Source organism: Ambystoma mexicanum, chromosome 3q, assembly GCF_040938575.1.
Source record: "Ambystoma mexicanum isolate Mex_15411 chromosome 3q, UKY_AmexF1_1, whole genome shotgun sequence".
NCBI classification, from domain to species: Eukaryota; Metazoa; Chordata; class Amphibia; order Caudata; family Ambystomatidae; genus Ambystoma; species Ambystoma mexicanum.
The window spans coordinates 868154987-868175683 of NC_090926.1; the positions used below are offsets into that span (position 1 = coordinate 868154987).

The window sequence follows — 20697 nt, forward strand, 5'->3', positions numbered from 1 at the left end:
ATACACCCTTTGTGTGTGCTGTGGCACTCCCCAGGGTTTTACCCTCATTCTCATGACTTTGAATATCTGCATGGAATTGCTGGACACTTGGTCGGTGTGTGTGGCCATCAGTTTGCAGTTGCTGCACATGTTTACCTGAAAGTATCTACATGGACTGAAATCCATATCCGATAGCTAGGCTGGATGGCAGAAATATAGTTACCTGGCCTTATTGTTCACTCCTTAGTTCTATTCAAGAGTGTCCTTCCTGCGGTTGATAGCATTGCTCCTGCTCTCTTGTAGTAGGGTCCTTTGCATCTTGATATCCCACTGGCCCGTTCTGCTTTCCCCCTAAAGAACAGGTGGCCCTGGAGGCAGCCTTAATGTTATCCTTTTCTATCAAAATTACTAATCCTCTACCCCCTATATAAATGACAGCATTGAAGCAGTGTAACCCAGTAATGCTTCTCAGGAGCCCTTCATCTACACTGAAGGACATTCACTCATTAACATGTATTTTTGTTTTCTTATATAGTGAACGTCGCACATACACAATGTAGTTAATCTTAATATTTGTTTATTTTGCAGGATTGCACAAAAAAGGTTATCTCTGGTAAAAAGTGTGTTTTCCAACCGATCTTTCATGACTGTGGGTAATAGGCAAGCCAGCATTGTGGAATATTTACCCATCCTTCGTAATATTTGTAAGACGGAGAAACTCAAAGAACAAGGAAAACTGAAACGAAGGTAAGCTCTAAACAGTGGTTTTTGCTGTGCTATGAGACGTTTTCTGAATGTGCTTTGAAATGAAGCATCAGACAAAGGGGAAAACCCATTTTGAACTTAAGTTGGTACAGTTCAGCATTTAGTAACAGAATTTGATACTTTGCTTTCTCTCGCTCTCCCTCTAAATAGACAGAACACCCTTCCTGCCCGAGGTCAATAGATTTACTTGCTTTATTTGCTACACATCCAGTTTAAATGGCAGTTTTTATTTTTAGAACAAATGAAGTTTTTTTTGTTGTGATAAGTAATTTTCCACTGCAGGATCATGTATTATTCAAGATCTCCATGCATTAGATTTTAGGCTTTTGTTCGGGTGTAGCTAGAGTGTTAGTACTCTGGAAGCTTTTGAAGAGTTTGTGGTGTCAACCAGCTAATCTGCAGTTCAAAAAGAGTGCATCGTGGCAAAATCTCTGTAGTGTCTACGTTGTAGGAGGTAGTGAAATTGTAAGGTCGGAGAGTGTTGGTAGCGTGTTGGTAGCACAGCTTTTAAAATATCTTTGTATTTCCATGCTGCTTGGTTTATTTAGCTGTGCTGCATTCGAGGGTGGTAATAGTAGAACTATGAAGCTGTGAAACAAGAGGGGGGGGTCTGGGAATCTCTGTACTAGCACAAACAGCCCAATGACCTGTTCTTGGGTGAGTAACCCCTGGAGAGACTCTACCAAGTCTTTAGCTCACTGTCCCTTTCACAGAGAAGAAATTTCCCAACATATCAGTCTTTGTCCTGCCCAGGGGCAGTCCAGCACCGAAATACTAGGCAATTCTCCTCTGAACAAGAGTACCAACAGCAACCCCATACGTGTTTCAGCCTTGTCGGGCATCATCAGTGAGGTGAAGCTGTGAAGGCTTAGTTTCTGGTCCTTTCCCTTTTGCAGTGGCAGATTTCAAGTCTGCATGTGTTCTGGCTTCTGGTGGTGCGCTGTCCACTGGATTGATCACTTAAGCATTTTTCAGCATAGCGAAGGATTTGATCGGGGTGAATCCACTCATATTTTGAGTCCTTTACCCTGTTGCAAAGCTATCCTTCTATGAAAACACTTGGTGAGGTTGGATTTTTAGCAGTCGACATGAGGTGAATCTGTCCTGTTTTGGTATATGAATCATTTGCAAATTGAACACCCCATGCAAAATCATGGTTATCTTAATCATGTTAGTCGAATTTATACCATGCACGTTTATCCAGGAGCATCTTGGTTGGCGTTAGGATTTTAACGGCATGCTGGCCCAGAGCTAGAATAGCTGTTTTCAACAAGCGCTTTAATTGCAGGTGATTCTCAGTATGCCCAAGGGCTACCGGGAGACCTTTCCGCAATTTACCGGCTGGGACAGAGAAGGCCCAGCCCTGCAAAGGCAGAATTTAGGAATAGCGAGACAAGCATTGCCCGAGCGGAGCGATCGCCCCGGAATGTATGACAAAAACTTGTCTCGAAGATAATATGCCCCCTGGCGATAAGAGATTTAAATGTAATCATGGTTGTCCCAACTGTCTCATTTAGCTATGCCAGAATCTTTCCAACGTGCCTTCCATGGCCACGCCCTATTCCTTTTGTTAAGTTTGTTATATTGGCTCTCATCTTTTATACTTTTAGCTAACTGAGCATTCTGTACTTTGATCATTTCCCTTTAAAAAGCTAAATCTTGCCAGTCTGAAAAATAGTGTAGAGGCCAGGACGAAAGGATAGGGCCTTCATGTAGTAAAGGCAATGAGTCCAACAGCTTATAATTGTTTTTCCTTTGGCAAATTGGCCAAGATCTACCATCATTCAGTACTTTGACATCCTCCCCCTTTTTTGTACGATCATTTTTAGTTTTTGGTTCCTTCATCAAGGCCAGTAATTCCAGGTATGTTGGAACACATGTCAAACTGAACGCATTCATGTGAATAACCATCCCATATTTTAAAATGGATGGGAAAATGGCCTTCACTTTCAGTCAACCTACTTAACTGAGGAATTTCAGCATGTGTCTCACATCTTTGCACATGCCCCCACATGGTTAGTCTGCTTCATCTGAGATTGTAGCATTCGAGGTTGTGAGCATATATCCATCAAGGGTGGAATTCTCAATTGACGTCTTGGTAGTGCTGACAAAAATGTCCAGGATCCCTGCCAGAGTTAAATCCTAGTCCCTTTTCATCCAGGAAATTGTTCATCTATTTAGCTATTCCCCAAAGTCGCGTCCTAACTGTTTCGGTGGTCAATACTTCTGAGCAGGTTGCGTCACTGGCTACATTAGTAACCTTAGCAGCTTTTAAGACATTCCTTCCCCTTCATTAATTTGAAACCAAGAACTGATATTCAGAGCAGTGGTGCTTCTTTGTTGGCTTGGGTGCTAAAACCGCATTCTTGCTCATATTTGTACTATGGGATAATGTGAAGCAATTGAAATATTCTGGTGTTCCCCTTTTAGTTAGCGTCTCCAGTTAAAATCATATGTGGCGAAGGAAACTCACTAAATGGCCTCCACTATGCTGATCCTCTTTACTGCTAGATTCTGTGGATTTGCTTGATGCCTAGATGTATATTCCAATTGGGACTCCTCAAAGCAAATTCCTCTGTTAAATGAAGCCAGTTCAGAGTTGTCACGTTTAGCCTCTTTGACCAATTGGTATGAAATTTGTCAATTCTAATATGTTGATTTAAACTTTGACACTTTTATGGAAGACATGCGACTAAAGCTTACTACTAAGATGACATTTAGGGGTGTTATGACAAATTGCTGAATTAAAAAAAACAAATTATTTTTTTTGCCAACCTATAGCTCTACTGCTTTTATTTGACTGATTTTTTTTTAAAAGTTGTTTCTTCTGGTTTTACTGCAAAATGCACATGGAGACCACCCCCATATATACCTTACCCCATCTTAACATCTGCATTTTGCGGCAAAAAACAGTGGGGATGTGGGAATCTGAAGTGTAGGTCAGCGAAAGTGGGGTATACTCACTCATTCAGATGCAGTAGTAACTAACCTGTTGCCATGCAATGCTTTGTAGTATGAGACTGCTATAGGTTTCCCTGTCCTGCCAGCTAGCGGTTAGCTCCGGATTTATAGGTTTTTTCCTCAAAGGCAAAAATTGGTGGGTGTTGACTATGGAGGTGTAAGTTATGAGACCTCCATGATGAAGCACCAGTGCCCATCTGCTATGGGACCTTTTTCTGTTTCTTTAACCAGTGACTTACAGCAAGGTCCACCAACATTCAAAGCATGTTAATCAGTTATTGGCTTGGTTGTATAAATCGTAATACATGTTTCAAAAGACTTTTTTTTAAGGTCTTCCCTTTTGTTTGTGCAGTTGTGTTCTAACTAAACCAATTGCATATACATGTATGTTTATGTAGGAGTGGGGAAGGGTCGAATTCATGACAACCAAAACTTCAGGAACAAAGAGCACACTTCAAAAAAAGGCGCCTAGAAAACGCATACCATATAAATGTCTATAGGTGCGTCATTCAGGACAGTGGTGGCAGGGATGTGATGGTTGTTTTTCGAGGTACATATAAAGCAAGAATATAAAGATGTTTATCCATCAGAATCACAGCTTTGCTTCTGCTACACGTAAAGAAGCTTCAAGCCAAGGGCCGCTAAGCTGAAATTCGGTAATGGCACTTAACCTGGGCAATTGGCCTTGTTCGAGATGAACTGAGTTATTAGTGGGTTCAGGAAAGCCACTACCTCCAATTGGAAAAGGGTCAGAATTCTTTAAGACTTTGGAGAGGACAGAATTTCAGATAAGTCTTCCCTGAAAACATAGATGACAAAACGACAGGAGAAGCATGTAAAGGTATGCCGTCAAAAGGCTCCAAGATCAGACGCACACTAACCATGTAAGACAAAACCTTCTACATACACAGAATTGAAACACATCGGTACATCTTGCCCCCCACCAGCTGAGATCTGGCCAGTATTTTAGCAGGCAGTGTATTTTCCATTCTTCCTATATCCTGTCCCTTTTCCGCCATACTTTTGTGTTATCTGCTTTGTGGGTTCGGCGCCAGTAGCCATGTCCAGCAATGCCCTCATGTTTGAGATTAGAAAGGGGAAGTTGGGGTACAGTGCCCCTCTAGCCATGCTCTACCCTCCAGTTAGCCTACCTGTCCTTTTCTTCATGTCGACGGTACTTGGTGCCTCTAATTATCACACAGGTCTTTTAGCCTGCTTACATTTTGTTGGTTTTTTATGCACTTCGGCTTTTAAAGCAAACTCCCTTCAACCTCTGGCAAGCAAATCGTTTTTCTGTTTACAGGTTCCATGATTGGCTGTTCACAATCTCTGCCTTGAGTGCTTAGCCCTCCAGTTGGCACTCTGCTGACTCTGCAACTACATGTTGATGTACTCTCTGGGAGACCTGCTTTTGTTTTTGTAGTCCCCCTTCAGAAGACCTCCACTAGACTCTTGCAAGAAGTGTCTGCTGGAAAAAGACATGCAGGCCATTTTCTCAACTGCATCCCGCACCAATTACATGTTCCATCATGCCTTCAGTATCGGTCTGGACCCAATGTTGCTGTCCCTTACATAATGAGTCTCCTCTGAGGATTCCTGCCTAGTGGATTTAGAAAGGGGGCTAGTGCAGAGGAGTCTGGTGTGGCTAGGACTTTCTTGCCCTTATGTGATGCGCAAGCATCCTACGGCGACACCAAGGACTAATTAAGGAAACTGGTTCCTGTGGGCTGTGTGCTTACATCGGGCTATTGCTGAAGTTTCCTGACTTATTCAGTGGGGCCCAATTTAGTCTTTGTAAAGGTCAGAGCCTGTTGGCTGCAAAAGATATCCATGCTTTCAAATGGATTGTGTCCTCCCACGTATTCCTCATCTTAGATATTCATGATGATACGAATATCTAAGATGAGGAATACGTGAGAGGAACATCCAATCGTAAGAACGTTACAGTTGGTAAGTAATTTGTTCTTGTTCCTGTTTCCCACATATAGGTCATGTGCAAGAAGGTGAGCCACATTGAAGAGACTTGAGTACATTTGGGCAACATTTTAATGGCATGCTCAGAGCCTTATTCGCCAGAGTCCCTCCGTATTTACATGGGTTCCAAACAATGGAATCCCTCCTTTACTTTTTTTTATTGCAGAAAAGAATATCCACTGTTTTGATTCAGGTTTCATCTTTTAGCTGATGTTCACTTCCATCAAAAGGATCCCTCTTTTGGCTAGGAGAGACTATTCCCATTCTCCAGCATGGGGTCTGGCATGGATTCACATGCTCATGAATATTCCCCGTCAGGCTGGGAATCCTCGGTAAAGAAAAAACCAGTATCAGTTTCGTTTCTGATCTGTCTTTCGTAGTAATAACCAATCACTGGTCTCTGCGTCATACTGACCACAGCCAATGACTGCCCTCTACCTAAGCACCGCCTCTGGCAGCCATCTTCAGATTTTTACCGCACGTTCATGTGTTGGGATCCTCGTGCTATTGCTCTCGAGCGTTAGTGCTATTTTTCGCGCTTTTTCACAAAAAACTTCGAATCTTTCGGTCAAAAGAGCCTCAAGCTCCACCGATCCTACATCCGATCAACGGGGACCCGTGTCGGATTCGTCTGTGCCCCTCAAGGGTGAAGATTTCGTCGAGCTACACTTCGGAGGACTCCAGAAGCTTCTCAGGCCCGGTCTCGGAGATGGCCCAGGAGAAGGGAAGCTCGACGCCCGGAAAGCTGTTCAGGGTCTGCCCTGGATGCCAGCTGCAGAACGTCTTTAAGGAGGACGAACACTCTTTCTGCCTTTACTGCCTTCATGAGGACAAGACGCACGTGGAGAAGGACTGTGCGTTTTGCGGCAACATGTCGGAACGGACCATGAAGGACCGCCATCAACGTCTCGCCAACTGGCTGGAGGGTAAGAGCCCGTCTGGCGAGAAGAAGAAGAAATCCGAGCGGTCTTCTAAGACCTTTGAGGGCGCCCCGGCGACGGGGGCCCAACATAAGGCTAAGCACCGCGAGTCCGCTGGCACCGGGAGCGCCGAACGGTCGGGCTCTACGGGCGCCAGGCAGGGCGCACCCTCCCCGGCACCATCAACCACGAGCCAACGCTCTGGGTCGGGTAAGAGGAAGGCCGAGCACCCGGCGAAGCTCCTGGAGAGGCCCCGGTCGAGCTCTAAGGCAGAGGAGGAGCGTGGCAGTGCCCCCTCCCTCAAGGATAAGGCGGTGAGCGCACCTAAGGTGGTGAAGGCCTTGATCCATCCGACCAAGCCCTCTATCGAAACGGTCGCGGCGGCCCTGGCTCAGCCTGTGGAGGCTGCACCAGTGGTGGCGACCTCGGGGCCCAGAATCTCCCTGCCTCCTCGGAGGGAGTCTTCTTTTGTGCCCATCGATAGGACCCCCGTGAAACCCTACGTGGGGAAGAAGGGGGGGCAGGGCGTCGTCGTAGATTCGGCCTCAACCTCAGAAGAGGAGCTGATCGAGGTCTTAAGCCACGGCCTAGGCGTGGAAGAAGGCCAGCCCGTCGGAATGGACCCTGACGCAGGTGACGACGACGACATCGTCGAGGATACCGACGGGGCCCCTGCTCGCCCGTCGGATTCCCCTCTGCCAGCGCCGCAAGACAACTCGGCGGCCATTTTGTTGGCCATACAGTCCTTATGCTCCGAGATAAGGACGAGGCTACCGTTACCGACGGAGGAACCTCTCCCGTCGGGGGATCCAGAACCGGGACCTTCTGGTGTTCCCCCTACCAAGAAAAGAAGGATCCATCCACCACCTCCTTTTCAACCGTCGCGCCCCGTCCAGCCCTCCTCCCCGTCCACCCGAGGGGATGATACGGGGACTGACACGGCAGCGACGGGTACGGACGACGAGGCATACGACGAGGATTTTCCGTCGTCGCCTCCCGCCAGGGCTTCTCCGCCCGACGAGATCGGATCTTCCCACTCCATGATCTCCAGGGCTTCCGAGCTTTTCCAACTCTGCCCTGAGGAGAAGAAAAAGGAAGGCTTCCTTTATCAGCGGCGCGAGGCCAAGAGGAAGACGGTCCTCGCAGTGCCTCTGTTGGACGACATTTGGGATGAGGGCCTTTCCCTCCTCAAGAACCCTTCCACGACGCCAGCTAGAAGAGACCGGTACGTGAAAAAGTACCGGGTCCCGGACACGGCCCCCCTGTGCCTCCGGGCGCAGCCTACCCCGGATTCCGTCGTCTCCGCGGCAGCCAGGAAGAAAGCGGGGGGGGGGTGCGGCCTCCACATCGACTTCCCCGCCGGACGGCGAGGGAAGGAAATTGGATGCTATGGGACGTAGAGTCATCTCGTCGGCAGCGACGACGATTAAAGCGGCCAACGCCTTGGCTATCGTGGCTCGCTACGACAGGGAGCTCTGGTACAAGATAGCTCCCCTGCTGGATTTTCTGCCGGACGACAAGAGGGCGGAGGCCCTGGAGATCCTGCAGGAAGGTGAGGTGGCCTCGGACCACGCCATCACCGTGGCGACGGACATCGCTGACACTGGGTTCCGCCAGCTGGGCAACGGCGTTTGCCTTCGACGTCGTGGATGGCTCAAAGCTACGGACTTCCGGCAGGACGTCCAGACCAGAGTCCTGGACATGCCCTTCGACGGGAACAATCTGTTTGGGAAGACAGTGGACGATTCCCTTCAGGCCATCAAGGCGGATACTGAGACGGCCCGGGCCCTTGGAGTTCTGCAGCAACGACGGACGCCCTTTCGGAGCAGCGGAGGCAAGGGCGCCTCCAAAGGTTCCGTCGGCGGTTTCGCTTCCTACCGTCAAGCGGCCCGCTCGTCGTCGCAAGAGGCCTACAGAGGACGAGGCAAGTCTAGCGGACCCCGCCGTCGTCGCCAAGGAGGTCAAGGCGGCAAGGCCGCGTCCAAGCAGGATTGAACCGGCCGTGGGGTCGGGCCCCCACCGAAGCACCCCGGTGGGAGGCCGGCTGGCGGGCTTCGTCAGCGTGTGGGAGTCCATCTCCACTGACCGTTGGGTGCTGGACGCCCTGGCCCGGGGCCACGCGCTCGAGTTTCAAAGAAGGTGCCCCCGCGTCCCCCCCGTGGCCAGGAAAGAACTTCACGCCCCTCAACTTCTCCTGGAGGTAAAGGCGATGCTCAGGAAGGGCGCCATCGAACTCGTCCCAAAGAGGCTTCGGGGCTCCGGAGTCTACTCGAGATACTTCCTCGTGAAGAAGAAGACGGGAGGATGGCGCCCCATCCTAGACCTGCGACGTCTGAACAAGTTCATCAAGGCGCAGAAGTTCCGGATGGTCACCCTCCAGCACGTCCTGGGTCAGCTAGAGGAAGGAGACTTCCTATCGTCGTTGGATTTGGAGGATGCCTACTTCCACATTCCATCCTAAAGGGGCACCGGAAATTCCTCAGGTTCGTGGTCCAAGGGCGTCATTACCAGTTCAAAGCCCTTCCCTTCGGACTACGGTCGGCACCCAGGGTATTCACCAAGTGCCTCGCACCGGTGGCGGCGCAGCTGCGCCGCGAGGGGATTCACGTCTACCCCTACCTGGACGACTGGCTCATCCGCGCCAAGACGAGGGAGCTCGCCGTGGTCCACACGGCAAGGACCGTCCAACTCCTCACGGACCTGGGATTCTCCGTGAACTACGCCAAATCCCACCTGGTGCCCGCGCAAGTCGCACTGTTTCTGGGAGCGAGGCTCGACACAGTGTCCCTTCTGGCCTCCCCGTCGGAGGAGAGGACCAGGACCATCTTGGGCAAGGTGCAACGGATGTTGGTGGCCGACGCGGCCAAAGTGAGGTCCATCAAGTCCCTCCTCGGGATGATGTCTTCCTGCATCTGCCTCATTCCCATGTGCAGGCTCCGGATGCGCCCGTTGCAAGAATTCCTGGATGCGCGCTGGATCCAGACGACGGGCAGCTTCGAGGAAAGGATCAAGCTCGACGAGAGCATTCCGACGAGCGATACGGTGGTGGGGCACCCGCGCGCATCTGACGGCGGGCATGGACTTCCAGGCCCCAGCCCACCAGGAGACTGTGACCACGGATGCCTCCCTGGAAGGGTGGGGAGCGCACACCGAAAATCTGCACGCAAGGGGACTCTGGCTCCCGACGGAGAAGTCCCTGCATATCAACGTCCTGGAGCTCCGTGCAGTGTTTTGGGCCCTCCGGTCCTTCCTTCCGTCCCTCAAGGGCAAGGTGGTGAGGATCTTCACCGACAACACCACCACCATGTTTTACATCAGGAAACAGGGCGGAACCAGGTCCCCAGCGCTGTCCAAGGAGGCGCAGGACCTGTGGCATTGGGCCGTCGCCCAAGGGATTTTTCTGGTGCCGTTTCATCTGGCAGGGATAAAAAACACCATCGCCGACTCACTCAGCAGGGAGCTGCGCTCGTGCCACGAGTGGGAACTACGGCAGGATCTGGTGGATCGCCTCTTCCGACGGTGGGGCACACCCCAGATCGACCTGTTCGCGACGGCGACGAACACCAAGTGCCGGAGGTTCGCCAGCAGGTTTCCCCAGACGAGGAGCATGGGCGATGCTTTCTCGTTCCCCTGGGAGGGCCTGTTCCTCTACGCGTTCCCTCCTTTGCCTCTGCTAATCCGGCTCATCAACCAGCTCAAGAGGTCACGGTGCAGGATGATCCTCGTCGCACCTGCGTGGCCGAGGCAGATATGGTTCCCGGACTTGCTGGACTTGTCAGCGTCCCCGCCGATCAAGCTGCCGGCGGACGCGGATCTACTCTCCAGGGAAGGAGGCGCCATCCTCCACCACGACCCGAAGTCGCTGAACTTGCAGGCCTGGCTCCTGCAGCGCTAGAGTTTGGAGGATACGACATACCGGCCGATTGCAGAGAGGTTCTTGCAAAGGCCAGGGCGTCCTCGACTCTTAAATGCTACGGACACAAATGGAAGAGGTTCTCTGTCTGGTGCCGCGCACAGAAGATTAACCCTCTACGGATTACGGCTCCCCAAGTACTGCCGTACCTGCTGACGCTGGCCAAAGCTGGTCTGGCACACGCGTCCATCAAGATTCATCTTGCTGCGATCTCCCGATACACCAGAACCACGGGGCGGACGTCCTTGTGGTCTCATCGTCTGGTGAAAGAGTTCATGAAGGAACTGCTCAGATCGTTCCCGCCGGTGAAGGCTCCGGCCCCGGCGTGGGAGCTCAACGTGGTGCTGACCAAGCTCATGGGACCTCCGTTCGAGCCTCTGCACTCGGCCCCGTTGAAGTTTCTATCGTGGAAAACAGCTTTTCTTGTGGCCATCACCTCCGCACGACGAGTGGGAGAGATCCAGGCCCTTTCCTGCAAGGCCCCGTACTTGACTTTCCACGACACGAGGGTAGTGCTCAGGACGCACCCCTCCTTCATGCCCAAGGTACCGTCGGACTTCCATCTCAACGAACCCTTGGTGTTACCTGTGTTCTTCCCGTCGCCTTCGTCGCCGGCTGAGAGGACTTTGCACTCGCTGGATGTAGCTAGAGCGCTGAAGTTCTACGTGGACCGCACGAAGGGTTTTCGGAAGACGTCACAACTCTTTGTGAACTTTGGACCTGTCAATCAGGGGAAGGCTCTCTCGAAGGCTTCCATCTCCAGATGGCTCTCCGGCTGTATCATGTGCTGTCACCGGTTGGCAAACCGACCGCTGCCTGGCCGTCCGAGAGCCCATTCCACCAGAGCGATCGCAGCTACCACGGCGTTCCTATCTGGTGTGCCCCTGCTGGACATATGCAGGGCTGCTACGTGGAGGTCGACGCACACCTTCACGAAATTCTACTGCGTCGACCGGGATTCCAGGGAGGAGTCCAGGGTCGGCCAAGCAGTGCTGCGCAACCTGTTCGCCTGAGGTGAGCCTGGTGAGGAGGTAAGATGCTTAATGTTGAGTTGATGTGATGCTTAATGTTGAGCCTTTGCCACCTCCCGTGGTTGTGCATGTGTGTACTGCTATGTATTCTTTATTCATGAGCATGTGAATCCATGCCAGACCCCATGCTGGAGAAGGAACAAGTTACTTACCTGTAACTGTTGTTCTCCAGCATGGGTCTGGCATGGATTCACATGCGAACCCTCCCGCCTACCCCTCTGCGGCTCTTCACTTGGTCATACTGCCACTTCACGTGCTTCCAAATCTGAAGATGGCTGCCAGAGGCGGTGCTTAGGTAGAGGGCAGTCATTGGCTGTGGTCAGTATGACGCAGAGACCAGTGATTGGTTATTACTACGAAAGACAGATCAGAAACGAAACTGATACTGGTTTTTTCTTTACCGAGGATTCCCAGCCTGACGACGGGGAATATTCATGAGCATGTGAATCCATGCCAGACCCATGCTGGAGAACAACAGTTACAGGTAAGTAACTTGTTCCTTGCCCTGGGACAACCTGGCCTCCAACTATAATCCCTCTTACTTTTTAATAGTGTGTGTTGGTCAGCAACCTACAGGGTTTACTCCAACAATGCCTGCACAACCTCAGAATCCGGCTGGCCACGGCCCCTCTCAAACAAGTGGTAGGTTCCTATTATTGACTAAATTCCAGTACCTCATAACCTTTGGTCACAAAGGTCTATCAGAACGAAGTATTAAGATGGTCATACAGCAGCCCCAACCCTCTGATCCAATACAAATACAGTACGAGCCTTTTCTGGAGTTGTCTAGCACCTACGACCCACTCTTAAAACCCCATTTTAATTGAACCACTTCCGTTACCACAATCTCATCCAGTTCTTCCTCCTGATTTGCTGAATCCACATTCTGAAGAGCAGGAAATGCTAGCCCACTGAATGACTTAGAAGTGGTAACATCCTCAGCTTGTGCTTCTTTCTAGAGATTGGTGAAATGTATGTAACTCATGTGAATCGGTGTCGCCGAAGTGTGGGGGAGGGATTTGTGCATTTGTTCTAGATAGGATTGATCTTGCTTAGGTCATACATAGAAGGATGTTATGGATGAATCATTAAATTTATGTAAACCCTCACTCGGCCTATCCAGTCAAACCCATGCCTACCATAGAACTATTCAGTCAGATTAAGTGTTTCCACAAGCGTTGGAATAAGCCACCTCTTCAACTGCCTCGTCTACTTTTGCACTCTTATGTAGTGATAATGTGCTTTTGTATTGCATCAAGATCTGTCAAAACAATTTGTATTTCTATTTGGAGAACACTGTCAATTTCAATAAGAAATTACTTACAGTAACACATTTACAGATGGCCGATGGCTGGGGAACAGAACACTAACGTAGACTCGGGTCAACTGACATTTGTCATCAAAAGCATGATTGGAAGAGGTGCATAAGGATTCGTTATACTGATTTCTAGAATGCGGAGGGTGCCCATAGTATTGGTTTGAAGCCCAGTCCAGTAGAAATCTTGCCCAATGAGCTCCTTCGATGGTATGGGTGCCCCCTGTTTCAATTGGTGCTCGGATCAGCATTCAGGTTTTGTCTGTCAATTGCGTTTTTCTTTGAGGCTGCATCCTGCCATTTCGGCTTAATATTTTCCCCCCAGAAAGCAGTGCTGCACCTTCTGACTTCCGAGAACCTGGAAGGTTCTTGTACTGACTGACAAGTGTAGTGAACGAAGTTTAACTGGTTTTAACGAACCCCTGCAGTGCTCTGGGGTTGAAGGCGCACCGACACACCCCTTACATTTTTTGTAATTCTTGTGGATAGCAGCCCTTGTGTACATTTCAAGCATCCTTTCCACAATTTGGTGAAAAGGTATGAAATGTTACTAAGAGCTCTGTGTGGGTTTTCTGTGTTAGGAGTACATGGTTTCTCTATCACCTTCAGGTTTTGGTACCAACACTAGAGCAAAGTGTACACTCAAAAGCACTTGAACCAGAGTATGTTTTAAGGAAGCTCCTGTTACCCATCTTAATGTTTGGTTTTACAGCATGGCTGGGTGTGTCTGGTTTTGACATCAGTTTATCCCTTTTATTTAACAAATTCATTAATTTCCCATGGGTTGGTGGGGTTGAGATAGTTGGTGCCACTATGATTACATTCGGTTTCTGGTCTTCTGAGCCAGTTGCCCAATTAAAATAGCATCAGTGTTTTATAAGATATCAGCGTATGGGTGACATTTTTGAGTCGGCCTGAGCGCACAATATGCAACTTAAAATGACAGAGGCACAGATCTCCTTGCCCTGGCAGGTGGAGGTACTAGATTTCCAATGCATAGTTGTGTGATGTACATTGAAGCTTTTTGGGGGTTGACACACAATCACCAGGTAGTTGCCCTATAATGAAGAGCTCAGGTACTTGGATGCCCAACGTTTGCGTTAGCGCTGTAGACTTCCCCAGTGTTAAGTGGGCAGTTTACTTCAGATAGGTTCAGTAGAGAAGAAAGGGGTCCAACATTCACTGGAGAAAGTTGATAACTTATGCTTTTCCATATTTCTCTTTCATGCATAGGATCCTGATGAAATTCAGTAGATGCCGGAACTGCTCTTTGTCTATTCCCAACTGGCCAGAGTGGTTTGATTCTCAGACCTGGTCCTCTTCACCCCTCCCCTACTCTTGCTCCCCTTTGAATGGTCTTCTGTATGATCTAGGTGGATTCTTCATCCCTCCCACCCAATCAGTGATCGTAGCAGCATGGTTCCTGGGTTCTTGATTCTGGCTCTTCTCCCAGGAGAAGATATCTGTGCAGCCTGAAAGGTTTCCACAAAGTAGCTGTCCGATAGAAAATGGGTACCTTTTCTGTCAATTTATAGATGGAGGGTCTTAACCTTCTTTAGATCAAGTTCCTGTCATGTTAAGTTATGCAAAACCTGTCTGGCAGCTATGGCTGAATTTAGGAACTCTTGTAACTACTGTTACTCAAAGCATAGGTAACATTTGTTGGAAAGGGGGCAACCCTGTCCCACCCCTCTAAGTGCTTTATAGTAAGGCGAGCAGCATTCGAAACACTATGGTGGGCCAGGGGGAAGGCGTGAGAGTGGTATGACCCCACCCCAATATAATCAACCCACATAGTATAGCCCAAGGTGCGAGCAAGACTGCCATTTTGTATAGATGTTAGTGCATTCTGTGTAGATGTTAGTAACTATAGTTTGGAGACCAGGCCTGTGCGCAAATGTGGCATTTCATGCATTAAGACCTAATTACAAGACACAGGACATTTCCAGCCATGCACGAGCTTCCATGAGGACAACCCACACCCCCCCGACCGCCATAAAGCTCATTCATTGTTCTAGCAGTGTTCCTAAGATGTTTTTCTATCTGCAAGAAATGTACCCTACAAGGCCGTGATCATAGACACGCAGCTGGTGTGCACGTTACCTCACACTGGCCAAAGCATGATCTGGCCCATCCCCAGGCGACCACGAGTTATAGCCATATAACTAAGCCTCAAGATCCCTGAATTCCATGGCACCAGTTGCCCTTTGACCACCATCCCCAAAGTAACAAATCCTGAAATGTTCAAAGAGGATGAAAATTGCATGTCTTTGAGCTACAATTATTTGATTTGTATTGCAAGGTGCTGGGTTCAAAACGGGGGCAGAGAACTTTGAGCCGGATGGCACGGAAAAGAGTGGGTGAAATGTGTGAAGGTTAGAGTGCCCCAGAACCTCCTTTGTGCCAGTCTTAAGGCCTGCCAGGTCCACAGTATAATGATAAAGTAGCATTGTGTTAGGAGTGTAGATAATTGGTTCTTTGACCTTTGTCGGTGAGAAGATGATCTCTGCGGCGCCCATGTGATGGAAGACTGGTGGACGGACGAACTGGTCTGGAACCATTGACCTGGCATCCCTTATGAGGCAAGCCGATCCTGTATAGGTGCACACCAACCAGCCGTGCAGATTTCTACTGTATGTATTGCATCACTGACGATTTCTCATTTTAAGCCTCTGCTTGTACCCTTTTTCGGCAGAACGTTCTTAGCAGCAGAGTTCTTTGATGCTGCTCTCATCTGTCTGTGAGATTAAAACGTAGATCGACTTGGGCATTTCGTCCCTAGCGGGTTATATTCTGTCTGGTGTGAGCGTTCCGGGACTTGCCTTCACATCCTCTCCTTGACCTCATCACTGCCGTGCCAACCCTCCATCACAGCTCTCCAATCCTGCTGAACTGATTAGACAATTTGACTATCCCCTTTCACATTATTCACACCACCTCAGTCAAGCACACGCATCGGAAATCCAGCAAACGAGACCCACCTGCCTCCACCTCCCATAATCTGATCTACCCCTGACGAACCAGGACTATGACTCACATCAACACCACTGTCTGAAACAACATCAACTGCCATGCTCTAGCAAATCAACAAGCCTTCAGAAAACAAGAAAAGACTTGCCAAAAATCTTAGCGCCCCCAGTCACGCCCTGCTCAAGGAACTCTGTGCTGCATGCAGACAATCACTACTGCCAGGGCCAGCTACTGCCAAAATACCATAGAAAGCAGGGTTTTCACCAAACTGCTGGCAGTGAATAAATGCCGACCCTCCCGATTTAGGAAGGCGACTACTGATTTTTCGATTTAAAGAAATTCTATCTGTCACTTACTTCTGCCTAAAATAATTTAATACCCAATGCAGTCGGTGACTCTGCTTTCCCGTGCCTTCTTGGCATCATGCCCTCCTGCATCCTAGTGGTGCCAGAGATGAGGCTGTGCATGGGACCGCTTAAGTAGCTTCTCCGTTGCCTATGGCACAGTGCCAGGGCCACATGTCGTACCTTCTACAGGTCTCGAGCTAGGTGGCCCAGGATCTCTTTTGGTGGGCTGTGTGGACCACTTGCTGAGAGGTGTGTTGCTTCGTCAACCTTGGCCCCGGGTGACAGTGGTCACGGATGCATCTCTGACTGGCTTGGGCGCTCAACTGTCAGTCCTGACTTTGAGCGGACTGTGATCTCCTGTGGAGTCTGCAGAATACATGAACTTGCTGGAGTTGAGGGCTGTCAGGCTGGCCATGTTCCCCTTCTTGACCTCTGTGAATTGCAAGAATTTGCTGATTCTGGTGGACAACACAGTGACTATGCACTACCTGCAAAAGAGGTGGTGTGAATTCCTTGCCTATGTGCAGAGAAGCAAAAAGACTGTGGTTCTGGGCTCTGGAGAACAGCGTCTCTACAGTGGCTCATCTGGTCGGACGAGGGAATGACACAGTGGATGCCTTGCGCTGCCAAACTTTGGCCTCCCACGAGTGGGATCTCTGTCAGGGAGTTCTGGAGGCGATATTTGTTTTGGGTAACTCCTCCAGTGGACCTCTTCACATCCAGTAGCAACAGGAAATGCAAGTTGTTCTGCTCCAGGGAATGTCCTTGTCAAGGAGCTTTCAGGGATGCACAGACGGGCCAGTCGACTTTGGGCCTCCTTTCTGCGTTGCGCCAATCCCCGTCATTCCGCTTGTTCTCAGGACATTTGCACCTGTTCGGAACCACAATGATCCTGAACGCCCCAGACTGGGTCAGGATAACATGGTATCGGGAGTTGCTGAAAATGTCCATCTGCCCTTCCTGGTGCCTACCTGTTATGCTCACCTGGTATCCACAGGGACGCCACCCAGCCGGGTTACTCGCTGGTATGCTTCTCAGCTTTTCCCTGATGCGGTCTGCGGGGAAGGTTCTGCCTGAAAGTACAGGAGGACTGTATTCAAGACTGACCGACTGGGGTAAGTATCCTCCCTCCACCCCCCGTATGATTTCAGTCCCTCTGGCGCCCTCTCCTCACCTTGTGGTAGAATTAGGCGTGCTCTCCGTCCTGCCTTCTTTGCAGGGGCGCGCTGTCTTTCATGGGCGATTGCGGTCCAGTTACTTCACTGACGCCGGCCCTTTGATATTGTTCAGGTAGGTCTTATTGCTGTTGTTTAGTTTTGTTGCTATCCTGCATGCCTTTCTTAGTTTAAAATGTCTTTTTTCTCCGTTAGGTATGCGGAGCTTCAGCGCGGCGAACTGGCTTGGTTGAGCCCCGCTGGTAAATGATGGCGCATTAAGAGCGCTATGATGCGGTAAGTAAGCGCTATGCACAGCGCTGCAAAGTCTTGACTTTGCTAAGCTGTGTTTTCCTTTCTTGTAGGTCGCAGTGTTCTTCAGCGCGAGTGGAATGTCCGGAGTGGTGTCTGCCGAAAGGCGACCAGCCAGGTAAGCCTTTTGAGCAGTTCGTAATTTGTAAATGTCTCTACTGCTTTCTTTAATGTTGCCTCCATCTTCCTCTTTCAGGTCGTTCTGTCCGGGAGGCGTGCAGATTCGAGGAAGCTGTTCTCTCATGTTGCTAATGATGATCCTCTTGTCTCCTTGCAGGTTCTGCTTCTCCGAGGTTCGAGGGAATAGCTGGACACGGTGAGCGTCACGTTGCAAGCTGCAAAGTAACGCAAAGCGTGTTGTCTTGCTCGGGTGTGGTTTAAATAGCCCCAACAAAATAGTCCAGGTAAAGTATTCCCTAGGCTACCACACCCAAAACACTAGACTGCATAGCTTGGTTCTTAGGAACCAAGCTATGTGGATGCCTCCATGTTGGCTGAAAATACAATAAAGTAGTTCCCAAGCACATTGTTTTTCATGGTGTATGAGCCTGGCTTTTGAAGAGGATGCCAGGCTCTAGAGGCCCGAGTCCTGACTCCACCTGGCCAATGGGTTTGCCAGAGGGGGTTTTGGGGGAGTGTCGTGACACTACCGAGGAGGGTGGACTTGCTCTCGCAATCGGAGGGGCGGGTCCTTCATCCAAACCTAAGCAGCCTGAACCTTTATACTTGGCTACTGAGAGGTTGAGATACACAAGGAGTCTGCTCTTTTCCAGCTCTGAGGCATGCTACAAAATCCATTTGTGCCCACAAGTTGTGTACATTTTCGTTTTGGTGTCTTGTCCTCTATGCTGGATTTTCTACTTTCCTTGGCCCAAGCGGGCCTGCAGATTGGCACTGTGAAGGGTTAACCTCACCGCTATTTCTGTGTTCAAGAGGTCCCCAGAACAGGGATCGTTGTTCACAATTGTTATGCTGGTCTTGAGGGGTTCGTCTAACCAGTTTCTTCACTTTCTCTCCTCTAGCACTCTCTCTACTTGTGGAGACCCCGGGGATCTAACTTGACCCCCTGGTTCTTCAATATCTGCATGGGCCCCCTTGCCCCACAGGATCTCTACCCTTACCTCTAACTTTCAGTGTTATGTGGATGACTCTTTCAGGCTACCCTCAGCCTCCGTCTCCTCGCTCATCCCTGACTGTCTATCCGCAATTCAGTCCTGGTGTGCTGCTAACGATCTCTACCTGGCCGCCAGTAAAACAGAGGTTGTCCTCATTGGGACCCGCTTTCCCACTTTCACACTGGCGGCCTCCCTGCGCCCTCACCTACCAATGAGGCAAAAAATCTTCGAGTTATCTTCGACTCCACTCTCTCTTCGCACATCTTGGACATCTCCAAAATGTCCCACTACCAACTACACACCTCAAAGGTATTCTACCTTTTCTCACTTTCCGTCATAGTCTCACTACCTCGAGAGCCCTGGTTCTCTCTAGGCTGGACTTTAACAGCCACTTTCTCAACCTTCCTACTTATACTCTCCATCCTCTACAACTCATCCAAAATAGAACCGCAAAATTTCTACTTGGCCTCAAGCCCAGGGACCGCATCTCGCCAGCGCTGAAATACCTCCACTGGCTCCCTGTGGCTGCAAGGATTAAGTTCAAGACCCTCTGCATAGTCCACAAGGCTTTCTGGGGCCGGGGCCCGCACAATCTACAACGCTCTCTTCCTAAATACTCTCCCTCTAGAGTTCTCTGCTAGTCCTCCAACTCTCTGCGGGTGAGCTGCTTTCACAAACAGGGATTTGGGGGTAGATCTTTATCCTCTGCAGGTGCCTCCCTCTGGGACAGCCTCCTTGCCGCTCTCCGTCTTGAGCCGGAGCACCTTGAGTTATGGAAACTCCTCAAGACCTTACTCTTTTCCTCCTTCTCTCTCCCTCTACCCTGCTAACCTGTTATTTTTCTCCACCCTCCTTCCTCCTTCTCTTTCCCTAACTCTACTCAGTTTTGCTTACTGGTTGCCTGGTTCCCCTCCAAAGCCTACCAGGTCCCAGGACCCCGCCCGCCAGCCAGTGCTTGCACTTGCCTCCAGGCCACTGCACTATGTTCAGCACTACTGCATTTTCTGCTTAGGCTCTAAGCGAGGCAACCTCTCTGCACTTAACCCAGGGCCCTGTTGGACTGGCCGCTTTTTCACCCCACATATCCCCTCTTCCTCACACCTCTGTACGCATGCATTAACTGAATGTACTAGAACTAGTAAGTTTGTGTGTCCTGTCCGCCCCAGCCCCCCACCTTTTTCTGCCCCACCACCCCCATCTTCCCTAGCTTAGTCGAAACTGTAACACTTCATGCACTTGCACTAGGAGAAATGCTGTCATGGCATAGTATACTAGTTTTTCTGTTTAGATCATTCGGAAACTTCAAGGCATAAGAATGATTACTGTATTCCTGTGTCCCCTTCCCGCTTTGAAGCACTCCACGTGTGTATAAGGGCTATATAAATTTACAATTACTACCAGTTTGTGGTTCCAGCTTGGGATTTGAATTGAGTTTTAACATTTCTTATGGGTGCTCGTTTGAGCCCCTTCATTCCTGTTCTATTAGATTGCTCACCCTCAAGATCATTTTCCTGTTTGCCATCACTTCTGCGAGATGGGTCTGTTTTACCGCCCTATTTGTTTTTTCCCAAAAGAGGCATTGAGAATGAGACACTCCTTTCTGCCAAAGGTGGTCTCAGATTTCCATCTCTCTGAGAAGATCCATGTTCCTGTTTATTTTTCCCTCCACCTCGCCCTTCCAAGGCAGACTAACAATTCCATCGGCTGGACCCAGTATGGTCGCTCAAGTCCTACATGTGTCGTATTCGAGGCTAGGAACGATTACCAGATTTTCGTTGGGTACTGTAAGGAAGGCATGGTATCAAAGTAACAGACACAAGTGACCACATTTCAGGGTGTTTATTGAACTTTATCAAGGGGGGATAAATGCCCCTCTAAACCTAAATCTAAGATGAGGGGGGGGGCAGCTACGACCATCAAAATAATAATAATGCAGTTCTA

At 49.7% G+C, this 20697-nt stretch overlaps 1 protein-coding gene across 1 annotated transcript in view; it reads left to right on the plus strand.

Moving 5' to 3' along the window:
* The window catches only part of ATAD5 (ATPase family AAA domain containing 5), a 648582-nt gene that overhangs the window by 574364 nt on the left and 53521 nt on the right, over window positions 1-20697 (plus strand). Inside the window, exon 22 of the mRNA XM_069654960.1 lies at window positions 568-726. Coding sequence (XP_069511061.1) covers window positions 568-726 — 159 coding nt within the window. The remainder of the gene's footprint in view (window positions 1-567; window positions 727-20697) is intronic.